At 39.6% G+C, this 23,725-nt stretch overlaps 1 protein-coding gene across 10 annotated transcripts in view; it reads left to right on the forward strand.

Annotated features, from left to right (window-relative positions):
- Nucleotides 1-23,725, forward strand: part of kiaa0586 (KIAA0586 ortholog) — a 530,738-nt gene that overhangs the window by 372,221 nt on the left and 134,792 nt on the right. For all 10 annotated transcript variants that reach the window (XR_006312780.2, XM_043697765.2, XM_087989896.1 and 7 more), the window contains one exon: nucleotides 10,060-10,143. Coding sequence is in view for 9 of the 10 variants with exons in the window: in XM_043697765.2 (XP_043553700.2) it covers nucleotides 10,060-10,143 (84 nt within the window). In the remaining variant the exon portion in view is untranslated. The remainder of the gene's footprint in view (nucleotides 1-10,059; nucleotides 10,144-23,725) is intronic.

A 23,725-nucleotide genomic window follows, 5' to 3' on the forward strand; every position in this document is an offset into this window, starting at 1 on the left:
CATTTTAAAATTGATGGTTAGCTACAAGATTGCATTTTACCCCCTCCCCCCACCACCCTTAATCCAAACATGGCTACCAAAAAGAAATGAAGCAAAAGTGGAACGTTTCCTTGTATGAAGTGACGGATTTGGAAAGATATCCAGTTACCATATAATTCCTGTCAGACAAAATAGTACAAAGGACAAGGCTTATTCCATAAAGTGGCACAGATTATATGGATTTTATTCTGTGCTCATTTCCAATTATGACTATTTTTATCAATTGATTGATGCTTAATAATTTCCCCCAAAACATATTTCTATTTGCTAAAACCAAGGAATATCTATGCAAAAAGCAATTTGTTTTGTTTATTGCAGCTTTGGTACATACCTTATATTTCAGAAAGTGTTTTTTCTGTGACTAAATTGCTGATATTTATGCATATAAAGATGTAGTTTGTTTCTGTTCCTTTTCCACAGAATAACATGTTCTCCCAAATACAGGCATGCTGGCTTGGAGTACAGTGGAAATCTATTTTTCCTTTCCTGCTGGCTTTGTTCCAGATAGCCCTTGGGGTGGTCTCTCATCTGCAGTGCATTCATCACAACCACTGCATAGAAAAAAAATGGGGTGTGGGCCAGACTGGTTTCCTGTACTTGGAACAGACATAATTAACAACTGAAGGGTTTGTGTTTTAGCTTGAAAATGCATTGATTATGGAACCAGTCTATTGTGCTTTGAAATGTGTTGTTAATTGAAAAAAATAACGTTTGTAGCTTTTAGTATTATGACTCCTTAATTTCATTATAACTTGTGTTGATATGGCTTTTTTCAAAAAAATAGGTTATCTAAGGTTTAACCCATTAGGTGTATGTTTCAACATGACAACCAATAACAGCTTCCAAAGAGTTCTGGCATGCAGCTGTGTGATGATAATTACTAGTCTGCCAGAATTAAGTGTATAGTGAGTTCAATTAGCAGTCCCAATTATTACTTCATCACAATGTGCAAGAGTCCCCTTTATTAACATGTAGGCGTCAATCCAATGCTGCAATACGAGTGTAGCTGACAATGCAAAAAAACTGAATTTGAAGTGTAATTTAAAGGAGATTATAAAACAACTCCATTTTAAACACAAGTATCCAAGCAAAAGGGTAGTATTTTATCAGTTAGTTAAGATTTATGTGATGTACTCTCCTTAATATTTTTTGATTTTTTTCATATTATCCTTTCTTTTTAAGATCATTATGACTTCTCCATTTTACTGTCCATTTAGTTGTCATCTTCCTCCCTCTAGAAATATGCCTTGCTTTCCACACCATGAGTGAAATGTATTTCAGCCAGTCACGTTATATTTAAATGTATTTCACAAAATTGGCAGTGCTAAGTGAAAGAAGTTCACCTCTTTTCTACAAGTACAGGTCATTTCCCTTTTCCTTTTGCTGAAGTCTGGAGTAATGCCAAATTGCATGAGTTAACAACATACTTCAGTCTGCAACTCAGTCATTGGGGAAAAGAACTTACAGTTTTGCAACATTTTCTGATTTCATGAATCAATAGCTGCTTTATATATTGTACCTTACATTGAGGAAAGTTTTAGAATTCAGAAGGAATTGATTTTCAACAGCATATATTTGATTTTGTAACTTTACTGAAATTTTCAGAATAGAAAAAACTGTCAAGTAAACCTTTGATAAATAAAGAGCATTGACTAAATCTGTCAAATGCAATGTAAAGTTATTATGTTTTTTTAATTGATTTGGAAGTAGAATAATAAGTTATAAAGGCTCTGCAATTAATTGCAAGAGTTGAGGAGAAAAATATGATCACAAAATATCAATGAAAGTGAGGCATTTGCTACTGTACATAGGTAAAATTGTTTAGCTTTTCACAGAGCTTGATGGGTGAAAAATACAGGGTGCAGGACTCAATCTTCAGGAGCCTGACTCTGTCAATGTTTCATTTGGAACTCCAAGTCTGACCCTTGCTCAGTTCTGCAGCAGATGAGGCTGAAAGGCTGTTTCTAAACCAGTTAGGTAACTACTTGATGAAGTCACCTGAAATTCTTTTAGGCTTATGATTTAATGCTGCAACCTATTAAACATGAATCAGAAATACTCACAAGTGATTGTAATGCATCTGCTGCTCTTAAGAAAGTCGATCACCCAAGCAGTGAATTTGCAGATTTTTGTGTCTTTAGATCTGAGAACAAGCAATTATGCTGGTGGAGCCCACTGGCTACTGCCTACAGCCTACACTGGGGATAATAAACCATAGTAATGCTGACAAAATCAAAGTGTTACACCTTTAGGTGCTGGCCAGCAATGTCAAACGCGAAGTAGTAAGATGGAGAATATGGAAAGATTTTTGATAGTATGGATTGAAGACCAAAACCAGAACCCAGTACCTTTTATTTTGATGAACACCCAAGCAAAAGTCAAAAACCTGTGTGAAGACTTAAACAATGTGCTGGATGAAAGTTCTAGGTCAGAATGTTTTAATGCTAGCATGGATGGTTTTAAAGAAAATTCCTATTTGCACAACTTTAAACAGCTCTTGATAATTCATGATTTGGAAATGCCAGTGTTGGACTGGGGTGTACAAAGTTAAAAAATCTCACAACACCAGGTTATAGTCCAACAGGTTTAATTGGAAACACACTAGCTTTCGGAGCGTCGCTCCTCCATCAGGTGGTAGTGCCCTGATGAAGGAGCGTCGCTCCGAAAGCTAGTGTGCTTCCAATTAAACCTGTTGGACTATAACCTGGTGTTGTATGATTTTAAACTTGCTAATTCAGAGATGGCTGACAAATTCTTCACCTATTTGATGCAAGTCATTGAAGATCAGGAAATTCTAATATGCCTACAGCATACTTAAGGGAATTGCAAATATTGCTGACCCATAGGATGAAGTGTCATGCCTGAAATCATGAGATAAGATTTGTGGGCTGTGTGTTTAAGTATCCCACTACAGTGTCCCCGAGGTCCAATGTGGAATTATCACTTCAGAGAGAAAGGCTGGGCTTAGTGTAGCAGATAAAGCTGACACATTGGAATTGCTTGCATTCAACAAAGAATTTCTCAATGAAAGCTTAATATGGCTAAAATAATTAGCAGGAATGGAGGGTGGTGTGGCTGTCAGCAGCCACTCCCTTCATGTCTAGTCCATCAATTTAGCATGGAGTAACTTTGAAAGAGAATTCCCCAGGGGACCCTGCAAGCAACCCTGAAATGTAGGGATAGGCCCTTAGCTATTCTTCCATTCACCATTTTAAGGACTTTGTTATGATCAAGTCATGAGGAGTCCAATGGCACTGCCCCTCTTTTCCCAATCCTCATTTGAATTCAACAGATTCTTTATAAAAAATAGTTTGCCAATTCAGTCTGTGTTAACTGCTCATGTGCTGTGACTGTAAAAGATAAAATAGGCAAAGTCCTTGACCTTTCAAAAACAAAAGAGGCACATTTTTATTGTCCTTAAATTGATCTAAATTAAACATGCTAACTTTGACACACACATTCAAAATTGACATGCACACAAGTAGATTTTCAGTGGGAACATAAATTATGGAAAATAAAGTCCAGTAACATTAAAGATACCACTTCACAGCCTTGGAATGTGATACAGACATGTAACCATCTTTGACTTTGATTTCAAAGATTGGACATTTCATGAAGGTTAGTGACTAGGCAGTCTTTAGGCTGAACTGAGTGGTTCTCCTGACTTTGACTTTGAGATGATTAATACAGAATGTAGATGTACAATTTATCTCTTTTGAGTATGGAAGCTGCAGGATTGAGTTCTTCTAAATTCTCCATCTGTGGCAAATGTACAATCAAAAAAAAGCAAACACAATTTTAAATTTGCACGTTTTCTGGGTAGAGAGAGAAAGAGAGAAACCAACACTGGGTTCTTGCTCCTTCAGCATCTCATGTGCTTGTTCTGGTTTCTTCCAAAAACAAGTGCTGTAACACACTAAAGGCTAGTGGTTTGTCACCTAACCGTTTTTCTGCACCTGCCCAGTTATCCTAGAAATTATTAAGGTTCATTGAATTCCAGATGCATAGCATGTATTAGATGGTGTGTGGACAAATTCATTTCACAGCCAGAGTACCATTCTCTGAGTGACTGTGTTAGATAATTTGGCCCTACCAAGTTGAGTACCCTGGTAATTGTCTAGATGCTTTGTCATAGAATTGGAGCTAGCCCTCATTCATACTCCTCAAGGCCTGGTGAGACTTTTCAGAGAGAGAGATACCACTTAACAGCCTTGGATTGTGATGCAAATGTGTAATCATCTTTGACTATGATTTTAAGTTACTTGAATGTGAGGTTTAGCCTTTTTAAGAAGATCCAACTGATGGCTTCTAACCAATAAGTTCATTTTTCATAAAGCATGACTTCATAGCAGCTTCATTTCATGGTGAAGTGGGAATCCTATCCACATGTTTACATGCTGTGGGTTTAATTTGGATGGTGGTTGAAGACAGTAGGTCCTTACCCCCTCTCTTGACCCCAACTCCAAACCTGCATTAAATTCCTCCCAGAAATTTTGATGATTTGCTATTGTCAATGATGACAGACCTTGCTGAAGTCACCTTTGTGGTGGAAAAGAAGTATTCGTCTTAGCCACAACTGAATACCTCTCTTAGCATTAGACAACGAGACATGTATTTCGACAGTACTGTTTGTAACCACTGAATATCGCAAACTGCCCTCGTGCGAATGAATACTGTTGAAACATGGCAGCCAAACTGTTTGCTGCAAGATCTCACAATCACCAACATGGCAGTGACCCAATAATCTTGATTTTTAAGCTAAATAGTAACCAGAGCACCTGAGGTAGCTATTTAGGCATTCTTCACAATAATGTCTTGGCATCTTTTGTATCCACCTGAAAGGATAGATGGGCTCTTGGTTTAACATGTAATCTAAAAGATGACACTTCCAATAGTGCTATGATCTCCCATAAAGCATTGAACTGTCAACTTTGATTTTTGTGCTCGAGTCTTCAGCAGACAGTTGAACTGGCAATTGAGTCACATAATTGTAACACTACAACATTAAATTCACATTAAATGTTGTCATTTGGACATCTACGCGGTTCATTCAGTTTTATCTTTCCCTCGAACTTGATGACATGACAGACATGACTGAGGACACGCTATCTTTAATGTACAAGGAAGTTGCTTTAATAGAATCATTCTAATTTTATCATATGATAATCTGCAGCTGATTTTTGGGAAGTCAGCATACTTAATCAGCGAATATTCTATCATGGTTAATAAATACTGGGAGTGATTCTAAAACAACAATTAATAGAGAGGAACTGGAAGTATCATAAATTACAAGAGTAAAAACATGTGAACTGAAGATCAATTCCCTGACATTTTATGTCTATTATAAGGTTTTAAATGTCTATATTGCCTATGTCCGTATTCCTATGCATAATGGTGCTAAGTGTGGCAGCTTCTGTAGAGAAAGAAACAATGTTAACTTTCCGGGACAGAAACCTTTCTTTGGGATTGCCGATTCTGGTGAGGGCTTCAGCCTTTCTGGCCACATGATTCTTTGAGAAAGGTATCCAAGAGCCTGGTTACATAATTGATGTTCAGATTTTACATGAGGTAGATTGCTGTAAGCCATGGTAGATGTGGCATCATGGACCAGACTCACTCAAACACATTTACATGAAGATGTGAAATTAAATTACATAAATATAGAGGTACTGTAAAGGGATTCTTGTGGTGCAGTGGTAATAGAAGGCCCATGTTCGAGTCATCCCCTGCTCCAAAGGTGTAACATGTCTGAACAGATTGGTTAAAAACATGCAGAGAAGCACAGTGTATATAAAGGAAACAGTGATATTATATCATTATAGCATTTGTAAAGAGCTGGGAATAATAGTGTGAATATTGTTACAACTAGATCCTACAACTAGTTAACTAATTGCTTTGCTTTGCAATTAACTGCCTTATATACTGATAGACATTCACGGCAGAGAAAGAAGTCATTCTGATCATCATGTCCACACCATTCATCTGATGACACTAATCCCCTTTTCTAGCTCTTAGGCCATATCCTGGAGGCTATGGCAATGCAAGTGAATACTGCTTAAAAGTTAAACATTTCTGACTCAGCCACCCTTTCATACAGTGAGTTCCAGATTCTATCACTCGCTGGGTGAGCAATGTTCCCTCTGATTTTCTCTTTCTTTAAATCAATGCCTGCTGCTTATTGACCCCTCTGCTAATGGGAAAAGTGCTTTCACATCCATCCTAACTGTGCTGGTTGTAATCTTATCCATCTTTGTCAGTTTCAAACTTTACAGCTCCAAGTAAAAAAAACCCCATCCTGATCAATCTTTTCTCATAGCTCAGTCCCTCTCACCCAGGCAGCATTCTGATAAATCTCCTCTGCATCCTCTCCACAAATCTTTTTAAAAGGTATTCGTTCATGGGATGTGGACATCGATGGCCAGTATTTATTTTCCATCCTTAATTTCCCAAAGTACAGTTAAAAGTCAACTATGTCACTGTGGTTCTGGAAGCACATGACAGCTAGACCAGGTAAGGATGGAGACTTCCTTCCCTGAAGAGCATTAATGAACTGGATGAGTTTTGCAACAATTGACAGTTATGTGGTCACCATTAGACCTTTTCTTAAAAAAAAATCCAGACCTTTATGGAATTCAAATTTCTCCATCTGCCATAGTGGGATTTCAACCCATGTCGCCAGCATAGTAACATACGACTCTGGATTGCTAGCCCAGTGATAATAATTGAGGCCACTGCCGTCCCTACCTCATCTTTCCTGTAATGTGGTGACAGCAATACTTCAGTAGTGACCTAATCAACATTTTATATACAGTTCCAGCATAATCTCCTTACTGTTGTTTTTCTGTCCTGGCTATTAAAGGCTAGTACCTCATATGCTTTTTTAACCACCTTACCTATTTGCCATGTTACCTTCAAGATCTGTGGATATGCGCAACAAGATTCCTCTGATATTCAGTACTTTCTAAGGTCCGACCATTCATTCTTGCTCCATTAGCCCTCCCCAGGTGAATTACCTCAATTGTCCAGGTCGATTTCCATTTGCACAGTACATTCTTCTGGCATAGCTCTTCATTAAACATTTACCGGTTCCTGCTTCGTCACCAGTACATAAGACAATTTAGTTTTCCAAATAACCGACTTGTTTTCTATAGTCTTCATTATGCTGTTAGTTATTTAACATTACTAATTACTTTAGAGTCATCGAGTCATACAGCATGGAAACAGATCCTTCAGCCCAACCCGTCCATGCCATCCAGGTTTTCTAAACTGAACTAATCCCATTTGGCCCATTACATACCTGATTATGTAAGAGAGGAACTCCTGCTTTTAGTTAGATTTTCTAATCAACTATGATAGTATCACAGAGCACTGTGCTTTGATTATTAGATCATAGAATCCCTACAATGTGGAAACAAGCCCTTCAACCCAACAAGTCCACACCGACCCCCTGAAGAGTAACCCACCCAGACCCATTCCCCTACCCCATTATCCGATATTTACCCCTGACTAACACACCTAATCTACACATCACTGAAGACTGTGGGCAATTTAGCGTGGCCAATTCACCTAACCTGCACATCTTTGGATTGTGGGAGGAAACCGGATCACCCGGAGGAAACCCACGCAGACATGGGGAGAAGGTGCAAACTCCACACAGGCAGTTGCCTGAGGTTGGAACTTGGGTCCCTGGCACTGTGAAGCAGCAGTGCTAACCACTGTGCCTTTATAGATAATAGAAAGCAATTTGAGGAATTGCAGTGGGGATGAGAAGATACTGTGGCAGGTTGAGAGAGCTTCGCTGCATTAGTTATGAGAGAATATTGCAGCTGGAGAAAGTAAATTCAGCAATTGGACAGATGTTGGAACACAGCAGGGTGTAACTGGTTGAAGTCTTCCTTAGAGGGGCTTGGGAACTTTCCTGGAATACCTACATAACTACAGTGAATTTTGCATTAGGCTCGCAGCTCAATTTAAGCATGTTATTTAAGGGTATGGAAAGACAGTCAGATACCACAAAATGCTCAGCTATAAAATAGATGCATGTGTACCAGTTTAGATGTCATTCACATATTTGATGTTCCAAACGCTCAGCTGTCTCTTGCTAGGCATGTGAAGTTTTATATTGAGAGCAATGTTCTCTGTAATTTTTTTGTGCTATACAGATCTGAGGTCCATGTGCAACAACAGCTTCTACAAAAAATAGCCAATTCATTGGCATGCCATTTAGTGTACGTGAAATCTCTCAGCAGCTGCACATTTTGTGCAGCTTAGAGGGAACATTGATGGAGACCAATGACACTTTCACCACCTCAATTAACTTTTTCAGCAATTATTTGGAATAAACCTTGCGTTAGTGATATAACTTCCTACTTTTGTTTGTTCAATTGTGAATATGGACATCGCTGATGAGGCCAATATTTGTCACCCATCCCTAATTGCTCTTGAGAAATTACTGATGAGCCACCTTCTTGAACCGTGTGATTGTAGGTAGAGTGCTGGTAGGAAGGGGATTCCAGGATTTTAATCATCATGCTAATGAAAGAACAGTGATATAGTTCCAAGTTAGTTATGCAGGTTGTGGTGTTTCAGATACCTACTGCTCTTGTCCTAGGTGGTAGAAGTTGTTGGTTCAGAAGGTGTTGTCAGACGAGCCTTAAATTGCTGTAATCATTTCATACATTTTACACATTGGTGTCACTGTGTACAGTGGTTGAGGATTTTTAAGTCAATGGGTGGGGTGTTAAACGGGTCGGCTGCTTTATGCTGGATGGTGTTGAGTTTTTCAGTATTATTCACACCTTGTTCATCCGGGCAAGTGGCGGGTTTGGATCACACTCCTGACATGTGCCTTGTTGATAGTGGATAGATTTTGGGGAGTTGGTAGGTGAGCTGTTATCTGGCTGGTTGTTTAATTATTCTCCACCATTCATACTGGATCTGCCAGGCTATCAGATTTTTTCTGCTTCATTGATTGTGGGATTGTTTAGCTTGATTATCTATTGGATAGTGCTGCTGTTTAACATATAAGTAATCTGATTTTGTAGCTTCATGTCTTATTTATTTCACTCTATACACTGAATGGCAGTCAAAAATTATATTCTCCTACATCTAATTGGAACTGAGCCCAGCTCCCAGAAGTGAAAAATAATGCCAGTCCATCAAATCTCAGGAGCTTTATTTTGTGGTTTTGTGAGTATCTGCTGCTCCTGTTGTGCCTTGTTGCACTATTCATTGGTTTGTTTATAATAGTGGATGAGGGATATGGTGAGACAAGAAGTTATGACTTGTGTGTGAATGCAATTCTGGTGCTGTTGATGGCCATGTCACCCACAGATGCCTAGTTTTAAGCTGCTAGAGCTGTTCTGAATCTATGCCTATAAGCAGAATGCTAGTGCCACATGAAATGATGGGCAGTGTTCTCAGTGGGAAAATCTGAGATCCCTCATCAGCTGCCACAGACCAGTCTGGCAGATATGTCCTTCAGAAATTGATCAGTTCTGTCGGTAGAGGTTCTACCGAGCTACATTTGGTGAGCACTATTAAATTCAAATAAATAAAATCTATGTAACTGTCTGTAATCCTAAATTTCACTATCATTAACATGTTAAAAACATAATGAAAGGAACAAATGTGGAGCTCGTCTTGCTGTCTCATGTTAAATCCAATTCTCGGTTTTTTTATATGCTCATGATCTCATGTCTATTTATTTCACTCATTACACTGAACGGCAATCATAAACTTGGGAAGTATGTTCCCTTACATCTAGCTGGAAATGAGCCCCGCTCCCAGAAGTGAAAGATGATGTTCTAAAACTCTGCCAGTCTATCAAATCCCAGGAGCCTCATTTTGTGATTTTGCATATCTGATATGCCATTGAATCCAAAAAGGGGAAAAATTGATTAATCTTGGTAACTACTTGTAAGTGACAATATAGTTTGTAAACGTTTGAACACAGTGAACAGAAATAGGTTTTTCTGAGAAGTTCAATAATTTTAATCAACAGTTTTCATTTTTTTCCAGTCACAAGAGGCAGTCCAAACTGAGGAAGATGATGTTACAGGTTTTCCAGGGACCAGTTTTATTGTTGTTGCAGATTTACCAAAGGTAACCACTCGGTTAAGACATGAATTTAGTATTATGTAAATTTAAATTGCCCATTTAAAGGCAATGATTAAATAACATAAATTGTCATTGAAACAGGAATACATTTCAGTTCTGCCTTTCTATTTTAATTGCTTACATTATTACACTTTTGGGAAGTAAATGTAGATACCAAACTCTGTATACAAGGCTACACAAAAAGTGTGGCGCTGGAAAAGCACAGCCGGTCAGGCAGCATCCGAGGAGGAGGAGAATCAACGTTCCAGGCGTAAGTCCTTCTTCAGGAATATGGTGGGGTGGGGAAAGGGGCTGAGAGATAAATAAGAGGGTGGGCTGAGGGGAAGGTGATAGCTCGGAGGGGAGAGTGGAGTGGATAGGTGGAAAGGAAGATGGACAGGAAGGACAGTTCAAGAAGACAGTGCAAAGTTGGAGGGTTGGATCTGGGATGAGGTGAGGTGGATGGGAGATGAGGAAACTGGTGAAATCCACATTGATCCTGTGTGGTTGGAGGGTCCCAAGGTGGAGGATGAGGAGTTCTTCCTCCAGGCGTCGGGTGGCTTGGAATTGGCTGTGGAGGAGACCCAGAACTTGCAGTGTTCTTGGCGGAGTGGGAGGGAGAGTTGAAGCGGTTGCCCGTAGGTTAGTGGGGTTGTTTGGTGCGTGTGTCCCAGAGATGTTCCCTGAAACATTCCACAAGTTGGCACCCCGTCTCCCCAGTGTAGAGGAGACCACATTGAGAGCAACAGACACATCCAAACACCTCATCTACTGTGTCTGTTGCTATTGATGTGGTCTCCTCTATACTGGCGTGACAGGACGCCAACTCAAAGCATGTTTCAGAGAACATCTCTGGGACACATGCACCAAACAACCCCACCGCCCTGTTGCCGACCACTTAAACTCCCCCTCCCACTCTGCCAAGGACAAGTCCTGGGCTGCCTCCACTGCCAAATCTAAGCCACGCAATGCCTTGAGGAAGAATGTCTCATTTTCCGCCTTGGGAACCTCCAACCACATGGCATCAATATGGATTTCACCAGTTTCCTCATGTCCCCCTTCCCCACCTCATCCCAGATTCAACCCTCCAACTTGGCACTGTCCTTCCTGTCCATCTTCCGTCCCATTTATCCATTCCACCCTCCCCTCTGACCTATTATCATCACCCCCCCATCTGCATCTATCTATCTATCGCCTTCCCAGCTATCTCCTGCCCAGCCTCAACCCCAACCCCAATCCCACTTTCCTATTTATTTCTCAGCCCCCTTTCACCCCCCCCCCCCCCCCACATTCCTGATGAAGGTCTTATGCCCAAAACATCGATTCTCCTGCTCCTCAGATGCTGCCTGACCTGCTGTGCTTTTCCAGCGCCATACTTTTTGATGCTCATCTCCTGCATTTGCAGTCCTCGCTTTCTCCTACTTTGTATGTAGTCAAATTTCTCAGCAGAGAAAAAAAAACACTGCACATATTTCAAATATAGGTTTCACATAATAAGCTAAAGACTGACGAGGTTCACATCCCTGGATGCAAACACAGATCTGTGTTTCTGCTAAATAAACAGCTGACCATTTCAAGTGTATGAAGTATATCAAGAGTATTCCTCTCCAGGGTGAATTACAATATAGGTAGCAATATATTACATATGTGGGGATTACCACTACGTGATATAAATGCTATTTCTTGCAGAGGAGATGTGGAGGTCCTTCCACCTGAGTTAATAAGCTGAATGGAACTCGCTCCCCATGAGATACTGGTAGTTGAAAATAAATTGAAACAGCTGCAACAGCTTTCAGCAGCAGTAAGTGCCAGTGGTAACCATAGCAACCATCATCTGCTAACTGCTGCTGAGCTTTCTGCAGCACCAGACAAATAAAACTTGCTCATGCAGAATGCAGGTTCATGGCTGCTCATAGAGTCCTCAAGCATCCTACCTGTTACATGGCAATCATACATAATGCTACCTCAGACAGCTTTGTTTCAACCACACATAAAACCCTCGAAATGATTAGAAATGGGAATTTGTTTTATAGGAAAGATTTAAAAGTTTATTATGATATTTCATTCCATTCTAGAAACAAAATTCCTGGTCATTTCAATTCAGGCTATAGATGGTCACATGTGTACTCTATCCATGATTAGATTAGATTACTTACAGTGTGGAAACAGGCCCTTCGGCCCAACAAATCCACACCAACCCTCCGAAGAGCAACCCACCCAGACCCATTCCCCTACAATTAACCCCTTCACCTAACACTACGGGCAATTTAGCATGGCCAATTCACCTAACCTGCACATTTTTGGCCATGGGAGGAAACCGGAGCACCTGGCGGAAACCCACGCAGACACGGGGAGAATATGCAAACTTTATACAGACAGTTGCCCGAGGCGGGAATTGAACCCGGGTCTCTGGCGCTGTGAGTCAGTAGTGCTAACTACTGTGCCACAATACCACCCAGATGCATGGAATAAATATCATTTCAATATCTGCCTGAACAGGTTTATCTCTCTCTCCAATTTAATTGCATGATGGTTGTTAAATCCAACAATTAAAGACAATGTTTATTTGTAATTATTCCATTGGAGTTGATGAATGAAACATGTAGCTGCAGTCTGCTCATGAAGATGTTCAATTCTCGTGGTAGGAATGCTACTCTCCTGTAAACTAACACCGATAAAGATATATTTCAAGTAACAATTTGTTTTGTGTTCTAACTGTCTCTGTTTAAAGGTAATTCTTACATTTAATGCTTTGAATTAAATTGGTTCAAAGCGTGATACCACTTTATATATGAACTGAAAACTTTAGATTCTAAATTCTGATGCGGTATGTTCCACTTTCAGGTTTAGGATGTCCAATTTTTAAGGATTGTAAAGGGTAGGAAAAAAAGGCAGGGGGACAATGGTGATGAAAATTTGAACACTGCATGATGTCTTAGGGAGCACAAGTTGTCCTTCTATCATTCAGCAGCCTTAGGACTTCCATTTAGGTCTGGAGAATTTTTCAAACCACAGAAGGGCACAAGTCAGGGTCAGCACGAGAGCTTTTAAATACGTTCAGCTTGCTGCACAGCATCCTTTTGCATTTTATTCTGAGATTTAATTCAATGCTGTAAATCGTAGCTTGAAACAATATTTAATCCTCAGCATAAAACCTGGAAAAGGATAAAATTACATAAGTACCAATGGCACTGGGGCATTTGTTCATGTGTGTGATTGAAGTGCTTTTATTCCTCCCATACCCTGTTGTGAGCAACAAAATATACCTTTTTAACCAAATTATCCAACAAGTATATCAGAATGATTGCAAACAGAAAATGGAGTACTTCACTGAAATGAATGCGAGTGTAGACTGAGCATGAGCATATATTGACCTTGTGACTTAAACAGTGATTTTAAATAGACCAATGTACTGCTGAGTGTTGAAAATGAAAATCACTTAGAAACCCACCTAAACTAGCTATTATAAGGTTTTACACCAGCACAGCAAGAGAAACATTTTGGAGAGAAGGACACAGCGCTGCAGGAACCATCCTGCAGATGCCAGACCACAGAGGTTGTCTGGCCAAAGAGTGTCGGATAAGAGAGGCACAACCTGAAATTTATCATTAAATGTAGTTTTTAGTCCTTGCTATCAAAGTCAGCCTCCAGTCAAGGCCTTGATTTTTGTTTCTCCCTGAGTCATTGAATGCACAGAATATTTAAATAGAACTCAGTAGCACTAGATGGTTATTTTTAGCAATTGGTGGTATAAGGGAAGTAGAGCTCTTAAATTGTTATACGTGTGCCAAGCTCTGAAACCAATCAAATAGTCGATTGCTCTTAGGTTAATCATCTGGTGTACCGTTTTTATACTAATCAACTGGTATGGAACTTATCAGTGAGCCATACAGTGTGAAGACCTCAGATCAATCAAATAGTATGTAATCTTGAGGTCAATCAAACTATACTGATTTCTTGGGCTAGTTGCTGCATTTAATTTGATGATGTTCCTCATTTTCCTGAAAAAAGGATATTTTTACAGAATAATGCTGTAATAAAACACTTGTTCAGTTACCATGGTTACAGATGTTCTGATTCCTGTGGGGAGCAATAATTTTTAAAAAGTTGAATTTTCCAAATGACGAGCAAAAGAAAACCAATCAACATGACTTCACTTTTTCAGACCTTTACTGTAACAAATATAAATCATTACAGATCAAACATTAATTAGCAGATAACTGATGCTCAAAGCTAAATAGAAAGATAGGTTTTGCATTCACATGCACAATCTAAATATGTCTTTGTGAATGTCTTAATGCAAAGATGTGCAGGTTAGGTGAATTGGCCATGTTAAATTGCCCGTAGTGTTAGGTAAGGGGTAAATGTAGGGGTATGGGTGGGTTGCGCTTCGGCGGGTCGGTGTGGACTTGTTGGGCCGAAGGGCCTGTTTCCACACTGTAATGTAATCTATTTTAAATCTAAACACCATGCTTCCAGTTGATATGTAGAATTAAATAAACAGTCACTCCCAGCTCACCAGTAGAGGTTCGCTTCTTCCCGTTATGACAGAATATTATTACTGCTAGCAAGGCACACCTTGGTGACTCTTTTTTCTTTAACTCTTCAAAGAACCCCATCTATTCTGTCTCTGTATTTTGAATAACACTGATTTGGAGGTGCCGGTGTTGGACTCGGGTGTACAAAGTTAAAAATCACACAACATCAGGTTATGGTCGAACAGGTAGTTGTGGAGTAGAAGACCGCAAGACACAGAATTTATAGCAAAAGTTTACAGTGTGATGTAATTGAAATTATATATTGAAAAAGACCTAGATTGTTTGTTAAGATTAGATTACTTATAGTGTGGAAACAGGCCCTTCGGCCCAACAAGTCCACACCGATCCTCCGAAGAGTAACCCACCCAGACCCATTCCCCTACATTTACCCCTGCCCCTAACACTGCCAATTCACCTAACCTGCACATTTTTGGACTGTGGGAGGAAACCCACGCAGACACAGGGAGAATGTGCAAACTCCACACAGTCAGTCGCCTGAGGCAGGAATTGAACCCGGGTCTCTGGCGCTGTGAGGCAGCAGTGCTAACTGCTGTGCCACCGTGTTGCCCACATCTTTTAGAATGACCATGTTGGTTTTAGTTCCTTCCTTTGTAATCCCATAACTTCTTTTGAAGTTACATTCTCAAATAGGTGCCATATCAGCTCAGATAATGCATTGAAGGTGTAAGGTTAAAGTCTGTCTGTGTGTGTCCCATATTCAGACTGATTCTATTTCTAAAAAAAGGGATTTACAGAATCTTACATGGATTCATGCAGTTTTTGAGCAAAACAAAATGTAATTCTGCAAGTACAAATTCACCACCCAAACTTATATGTGTGTGCATGCATGGGTGTGGGTGGGGGGGGGGGCGTCTGTGAGAGTGTGTGTGTGTGTGTGTGTGTGTATGTGTAAGGACATGAATGTAAAGGTGTATAAGTCTGTGATAGGGTGCATGTGTGGGTGTGAGTGTCGAGGGTGTGAATGTATGAGTTATGAGAGAGGGTCTGCGTAAGTGTATGGGTGTGTTCTTAACCTCTCCCAATGCCTGAGCTACGGTGACCTTCAGGTTAAACCACCACAAGTTATCTCTCTCTAATGAGAGAGAGCAGCCCCATGGTCTATTAGGACTATGGTGACTTCACTTTTATTGTATTAGGTTCAATGGGCTGCAGGGACCATGGGGACTGATGCAAGCATCTCACTGAAACATTGATGTCACCAAACGTTCACTGAAGCTTGTGGCGAAGAAGTTCCATAAACAACAGATCTTCTCAACCACTGATGAATCCACCATATTTACTCTCGGATCCCTGTTGGTTACAGAGAACCACATATTGAATGAAGTAAGCCGAGTATGAAGAAAACTAATGACTCTATTGCAGTACAAAAACATTTACATTTTTGGAAGGGTGTATAGTTTGCAGATATTAGTCATTTGTAAGTGTTAGCTACAGAACAAAACATGCAATCTTTCATGTGCCTCAGAGGAAAGTATAGTTGACAATCATATCATTTTTACAAACAAATGATTTTTCTTTCAGTTGGGGTTAGATTGCTTAATTTGCCATTTTTTTTTCCAATCTCCATTCATTGTTTGTCAAAACAAATAAAGAAGCTTTCCTGCCTTAAATATATTACAAGTTTTTAATGTGTCAGAGTGAAATGATCAGCACCAAAAACATCCTCAAGAAGCAATCAGTGATCTATATACATCAGGGAATGCATTCCTAATATTTAAACTTTAGAACAACACAGCTATTTAATTGCACACGCTTACTGAATCAGCTACATTTAGTTCTTTTGGTTTCATTCTTGTGTGACCCGTACTATATAAAAATCATGCAATGAAAATAGCACTTAAGGTGTTTGTGATTCAATCACGTTATAGTCAACACGTTTTAAAAGTTCACGCTTTAGAAGCAGCATCCCCTATTCGTCAATTGTATTACAGCCAATTCACATTGATAAAATGCATGTTATAGCAGAACAGCCTCTATATGTTACAGAATGTCTCAAAAACTTCACATATTATGGATGGATAATTGGATTAATTTGCACCTATTTTTAGGCTGCTAAAAATGTTTTAGAGTTCCAAAATGACACACATACTTATACGGCAAAGCTCACCATGCGCCATATCAGTGCGGACATTGGCAGGTACACAATGAATAAACTCTGAGTCAGGCAACTCATAAACCGATCCTTTGGTCCAACTCATCCATGCTGACCAAGTTTCCCAAACAAAGGTATTCCCACTTCCCTGCATTTGGCCTATATCCCTCTAAACCTGTGCTATTCATGTACCTATTCCAAACGTCTTTCAAATGTTGTAAATGTACCTGCATATAGCACTTCCTCTGGCTGTTTATTTCACATACAGACACCCACAGTGTCAGAAAATTACCCCTCAGGACCCTTGTAAATCTTTCTCCTCTCACCTTAAAAATTGGCCTCCGAGTTTTGATATCTCAGACACACATGTTTTGGCAGCATTTGTGAAGAGAAATCAGACAATGTTTTGGGTCCAATGACTCTTTGTCAGAATTGATGGTAGCTAGGAAGATGTCGGTTTATACGCAAAGGATAGGGTGGGTAACGAATAAACAATAAGTGGGGATAGAGCCCAATGAGAGAGAATAGTTGGACAGACAAAGGAGTGGATAACGTTCTGGCTAGGAAAGTGAATAGCTGTTAATGGAGACTGTTAGTGGTTAACAGTAGGTAATGTTCTTCAACCAGAGAATGGTGGACCTGTGGAATTCATTGCCATGGAGTGCAGTGGAGGTTGAGACGTTAAATGTCTTCAAGGCAAAGATTGATAAATTCTTAATCTTGCAAGGAATTAAGCGATACGGGGAAAGTGGGGGTAAGTGGTGTTGAAATGCCCCATCAGCCATGATTGAATGGCGGAGTGGACTCACTGGGTCCAATGGCCTTACTTCCATTCCTATTTCTTATGGTCTTATGGTAATGGCAGACTATCTGATAACAAGGCCTGGCATGTGGGGTAGGGGGCCAGGACATGGGAGAGTTCAGGCCCTAAAATTATTGAACTCAATATCCTCCACCCTAGGGAAAAGATCTTTACTATTCATCTTATGTATCTTCCTCATGATTTTATAAACTTCTGTCAGATGTCCACTAGGATTAAGCAGAGCAGGAGTACCATGACATCGGTTGGGCTGCATTACTATTTTGATACAAGCAGTGTGATTGGTCTTTTAATCTCACACAGCTAAAAATGTATTCAACCGCAGAAATTTAATTGACTGAAAACTGGTAGCTTTGATGCTGAGGACCTCAGGAGGAGTCTGAAATGGATCATCCACTGGGTACTTCTAGTCGAAGATGGTTGCAAGCAGTTCAGCCCTATTGCACGGGCTCGGCCATCATTAAACATGAGGATATTTGTAGAGTCCTTTCCTCACACTTATCCACATTGTATTACTCCTGCCATGGCTTTTGACCACTGACTTAACACGAACTAATCACCTTGAAGCCTCTTTGGACCATTTTCACAACGCTCATTCCCACCTTGTTCGGTGTCATCTGCAAACTTGGAAATATTACATTCGGTCCCCACATCCAAATTACGTGCATCGATTATTAACAGCTGGGGCCCATGCACTGCTTCTTGTGGTCCGCTACTGGTCACAACCAGTCAACCTGAGAATGATGCATTTATTTCTACTGTTCTTTGCATTAACCAATCCTCAGTCCGGGCCAGTGTATTACCTCCTCACCCATGTGCTCTAATTTTGTTTACCAACCCGTCTAAGACCTTATCAAAGTATTATGAAGATCTAAATATACCACATTCACTGGTTCCCCCTTATTGATGGTCATACTGTCCTCTTAAAACAGGTTGTCACACATGATTTTGTTTTCATAAATCCATATTGACTTTGCCCAAATTAGGTCATTAGCATCTAGATGTCAAGTTATTAATTCTTTCCAATAGATTCTGGTATTTGCTTCACTACTGTCTGGATACCAAGTAATTTGTTGGCTTGCCTGGTTGTGCCTCTGACTGTCATCATTCAACAAGTTTGATATACTGGATTGATGATAGTGGTAGAGTAATGAGTATGTCAGACCATGAAATTCTAGATTATTGTTGGAATAAAATTCAGTAATTGCTGTTAATGCTCCACAGCACCTCATGGATGCCTAGAAGCTGCTAGATCTGTTCTGAATCCATCCCATTTGGCATGCCGGCAATGCAACACACTGTGGAGGGTATGCTCATTGTGAAGATGGTTTTCTGTTTTCACAGTGACTATGCAATGGTAGCTCATACCTAAAATGTCATGAACTGATACACCTGCAGTAAGCACATTGGTGGGGATGTGATCAGGTAGATTGTTTTCCTCTTGTTGATTCTCACTACCTATTATAGGTGTAGTCTGCCAGATATATCCCTCATTACTTGGTCAGTTTGATCAGTAGTAACATGACTAAGCGAAAGTGAGGACTGCAGATGCTGGAGATTAGAGTCGAGAGTGTGGTGCTGGAAAAGCACAGCAGGTCAGACAGCATCCAAGGAGCAGGAGAATCAAAGTTTTGGGCAAAAGCCCTTCATTATCATTTCTGATGAAGGGCTTTTGCTCGAAACGTCGATTCTCCTGCTCCTCAGATGCTGCCTGACCTGTGCTTTTCCAGCACCACACCGTTGATCCCAGTAGCAAGACTGAACCACGCTTGCTGCTTTAAGTCTTGCTATCCACTCAGTCTTTTGGAAATCCATCTAACGAGTGAACAGCTTGGTTAGCAATAACTGGCTTGGTGATCTTGAAAATGAGCTAACAGTGTAAAATTAGCATCCTGCTTGCACCTAGTGGACACATGCAATGTGGCCCTTGTTTTTGGAGGTTATCCAGATTAGCCTTGATAATATGGTTCACCAAAGAAATTTTCATGTAAAAATGCAATAGTTAATATAATGAAATCCAAATATAACATGCATCTCAGCAATTTACATCAATTTCTCTGTGATCATTGGACCATAAGGAAATGTAAATCCAAATACCACAATGTGGAATAAATTTATATCCAGACAAATGGATTTGAGAATTCGTCTTCCATTACTTGAAAAATATATTCGAAGAACATCACTGCTAACACTGAGGGAGAACAAACAATATCTATTTAACTTTTTTTTGTGTATAATTGAAAATTATACAAGCTTCTACTCTGTAAGCAGGAACGCAAATCAGCATAAGACAATAATGCTATAAGGCTTCCATGTTACAAGGTTTCACATCAAAATGGAGCCTCACAGGACAACCTGTTACGTTAATTGCTTTATATTTTTCCAAAACGGAACAATTACTAAGGGTATATCAAAGCGTATAACAAGCAATTTGAAGTTGTTTCTGACAAAAACACATTGATAATGATGCATATGCAACAACTTAAATGGCAGTATTTGAAAAAGATATCTGGTGGGCCTTGGCACTCAGTATAAATACAAAACATAATTCCTTTCATGCAGTTTGACTCTTCCATGAGATAAGATAGGTTGTCTCAGGCAGAAATGGTGGCACATGTTGTCATGCTTCTGACAGCACAGGGAAAGAGTTATCAGTCACTATGCTCTGCAGTAAGCGTTTAATAGCTGTGCAATTGTTTTAAGATATTCTTCTAAAATCATGCAGACTTGTTATTTCTAGAAAATCGCTCTGCTTGTGGCAATCCTCTTTTTCTACACTGCCCTCTTCAGGGCATTTGCAACCATGTTTTTGCAACAGAATTTTTTTAACCTCTGGAAACTCAACAATTTGTTCAGCTATTTAGCTATGTTAAGTTAGAGGTTGGATTATTATGATTTACTTAAACATTTGCTGGAAGACAGATCCATAAATTCAACTAACAAAAGGATTTTTCAATAACATTTCAATGACTGCAAATAATTTTTATCAGTTTTTATCCATTCAGAAAGCGTTCAACCGGTGAAATCTTTCCATGTGGAAGTCAATTTGTAATAAGTATTTGCGATATTGGAACAGTATAATCCTATCTTCTTTTGCCCTGATTAATTTTTGTATTTTGAAGGTTCGTCTGTGCTAGTGGATGAGTTAATCTCGTCTCAGGCATTTGCTAGCAATACTGTCTAACAAAGGCTGCAACTATGGTTCAGATTTCCTCACTCACTATCTTTATTTCTTCTCCCTGCACACATCCCTCTCCAGTGTGGATAGGTAACCTATTCACTGTGCTGCACAGTCACGTGGCTTAGCATATTGAACAAAAATTATACCATACAGTATATATATTTCTGATCATTTTTGGAATGTGGTGAGAAACAGAAAATGTTGAGGCAATTGTTTCCATTTCTTTTCCAGGCTCCTGGCCACACAATTACAATAAATTGCTTCAAACTGCATAGTAACAGGACTAAAATTAAGCATGGACAAAACCAAAATGGTGTATTTTAAAGATTTGCAACTATTTTTACTTCAATTTCTCATAATTACCACCAGTAATTATCATGGCACGGTCGCTCAGTGGTTAGCACAGTTGCCTTACAGCGCCAGGGACCTGAGTTCGGTTCCCTCCTCGGGCGACTGTCTGTTGGAGTTTGCACATCCTCCCTGTGTCTGCGTGGGTTTCCTCCAGGTGCTCCGGGTTCCTCCCACAATCCAAAGATGTCCAGGTCAGATGAATTGGCCATGCTAAATTACCCATAGTGTTAGGCGCATTAGTCAGAGGGAAATGGGTCTGGGTGGGTTACTCTTCGGAGAGTCAGATTGGACTTGTTGGGTCGAAGGGCCTATTTCCACACTGTAGGGAATCTAATCTAATCTAATCTAATCTATCCTCTTAACACTGGAATGAAAGTTGAAATAGCCAGTACCTATTTAGTGCCTTTCATGTTCTCAGGTTGTCTCATCATACTTTAGAGTAAATAAGTTTCTTTTGAAGTGTAGTTACTATTGTGTTATAAACAAACATGACAAACAGTTTATGGTTCCACAATCCACAGTGGTGAGATGAATATCTATTTATTGAATGGTGTCGGTTGAAAGATAAATATTGACTGATATTCCAGGAGAACTCAAAAATAAAACTGCCGATGCTGAATATCTGAGACAAAAACAGAAATTGCTGGAGACACTTAAGTAGGTCTGGCAGCATCTGTGCACAGAAAGCAGAATTAATGTTTTGAGTCCAGTCTTCCTCAGAACTGATAGCAGCTGGGAAAAGATGGTATTTATGTTGATGACAGGGTTTGGGGTGTGAGGAGGTAGAGTGAGCAGATGAGTGAAGATGGAGCCCAGAAAGAGAGAAAGACCATTAGACAGACACAGGATGACTGATAATAAGACAGAGAAGCAGAAAAGCTGATAATGACTTTTTCCTTCCCTGGCTTACTATCAACCAATCCTTTGACTGCTTAACGACCTTTGTTTCTGTCTGAACTCTGTCTCCATCTATCTGCTCACTCCTTTCCCACTCCCTGTCATCAGCATAAATACCACCTTTCCCCAGCTATTATCAGTCCTGAAGAAGGTCACTAGACTCGAAACATTAACTCTGCTTTCTCTCCACAGATGTTGCCAGACCTGCTGAATTTCTCCAGCAATTTTTGTTTTTGTTTTACACCAGGAGAACTCCTCTGTTCATCTTTGGATAGGGCCGTGGCACTTCTTACATGCACTTGAGAGAACAGATGAGGCATCATTTGACAGCTCATCCAAAAGATGGTAAGCGCTTGCTATGTTGCATTGCTCTCTTCGGCTTGAACTCTCAACCCTTGTACTCAGATCTTATCATGAAGCTTCAAACCAGAGAACAGAGTATTAGGTGAACTGACCATATCCTCCTATTTTCTTTCCTGTACTTTCAACTTAACTGAGACAAAGTGGCTGAAAACAATTACCAGTGGCAGTAAACCTTAGATTATACTGTAATATGTTTAGGTGATTTAATAATTCAACTCATGTTTTTGTTTTTTGCATGGAATTGATTATTTGTTAAATGCCTTAAAATTATTAACCGATACAACTTTGGTTCATATTATTACTAAAGGGCTCAGAAATCAGACACAAAACTGCTGCTTCAGTGTGACTTCTGTTTAATTTACAACTTTGACTCTGCTCTCCGTCAAGTCACATGTCTCTCATACTGTGTGTCAGGTCATACAGAAAGTACAAATATCTATGGTGGTGTAAATTCAGACATTTGTCTTGTATATCTCGGTAATTCAAAGAGTCATGTCATTGTAGAGGTTAAGTGAGCAGAATTGTACAGTTCTCAGATCATTTGGTTAGCACAGACGAATGACATATCAGTGATCACTTCCCGTGGAATATGCAAGTTAAATATTTCTATCGATTTTTATGCCTTCTGCTCCAAGTTCCTATACATTCCATGTTACATTCCATTTAAAAAAAAAGTTTCACATATTACTAGCTTTGTTTTTAAAAGATTTTCAAAGTGACCAAGCCTCAACAACAGCAAGTTGTATTTATATAGCATCTTTAAAATAATACAATACTGTATTTCAAGACATATGAAACAAAAATTGGGACACTGAGCTACATAAGGCAATATTAGGCTAGATGGCCAAAAGCTTGGTCAAAGAGAAAGGTTTTAAGAAGTGTCTTGAAGGAGGATGGGTTGAAACAGGGAATTCCAGAACTTAGGGTTAAGAGAACTGAATTACCACTGATAATGCTGCTATTAAAATTGAGAGTTCTCAAGAGAATTGCAGATAACGAGGAAGGTTTAGGGCTGGAACGATTAAGTAAATGGAGGGATAATGGTGATCATGAAGAGATTTAAATGTAAGAATGAAAGTTTTAAAATTTGCATAGCTTATTTACTCTATTCAAGTTTTTAACTTCAAATGCACACAATGAAACCCTAGTCTTTCACTGACTGCTTTCCCTGATTGATATTTGTCCTTCTATTTCGACTCCAACATTCGCTACAAAGAAACAAAGATTAGAATTTATAAAGCACCTTCCTTAACCTCAGGACTTTTCAAAACACTTTATGAACAATTAAGTGTGTTTGAAATATTGCCTCAAATTAATGGCACTCA

Source organism: Chiloscyllium plagiosum, unplaced genomic scaffold, assembly GCF_037043375.1.
Source record: "Chiloscyllium plagiosum isolate Xiang-an unplaced genomic scaffold, Cpla_swu_hap1 HiC_scaffold_8, whole genome shotgun sequence".
NCBI classification, from domain to species: Eukaryota; Metazoa; Chordata; class Chondrichthyes; order Orectolobiformes; family Hemiscylliidae; genus Chiloscyllium; species Chiloscyllium plagiosum.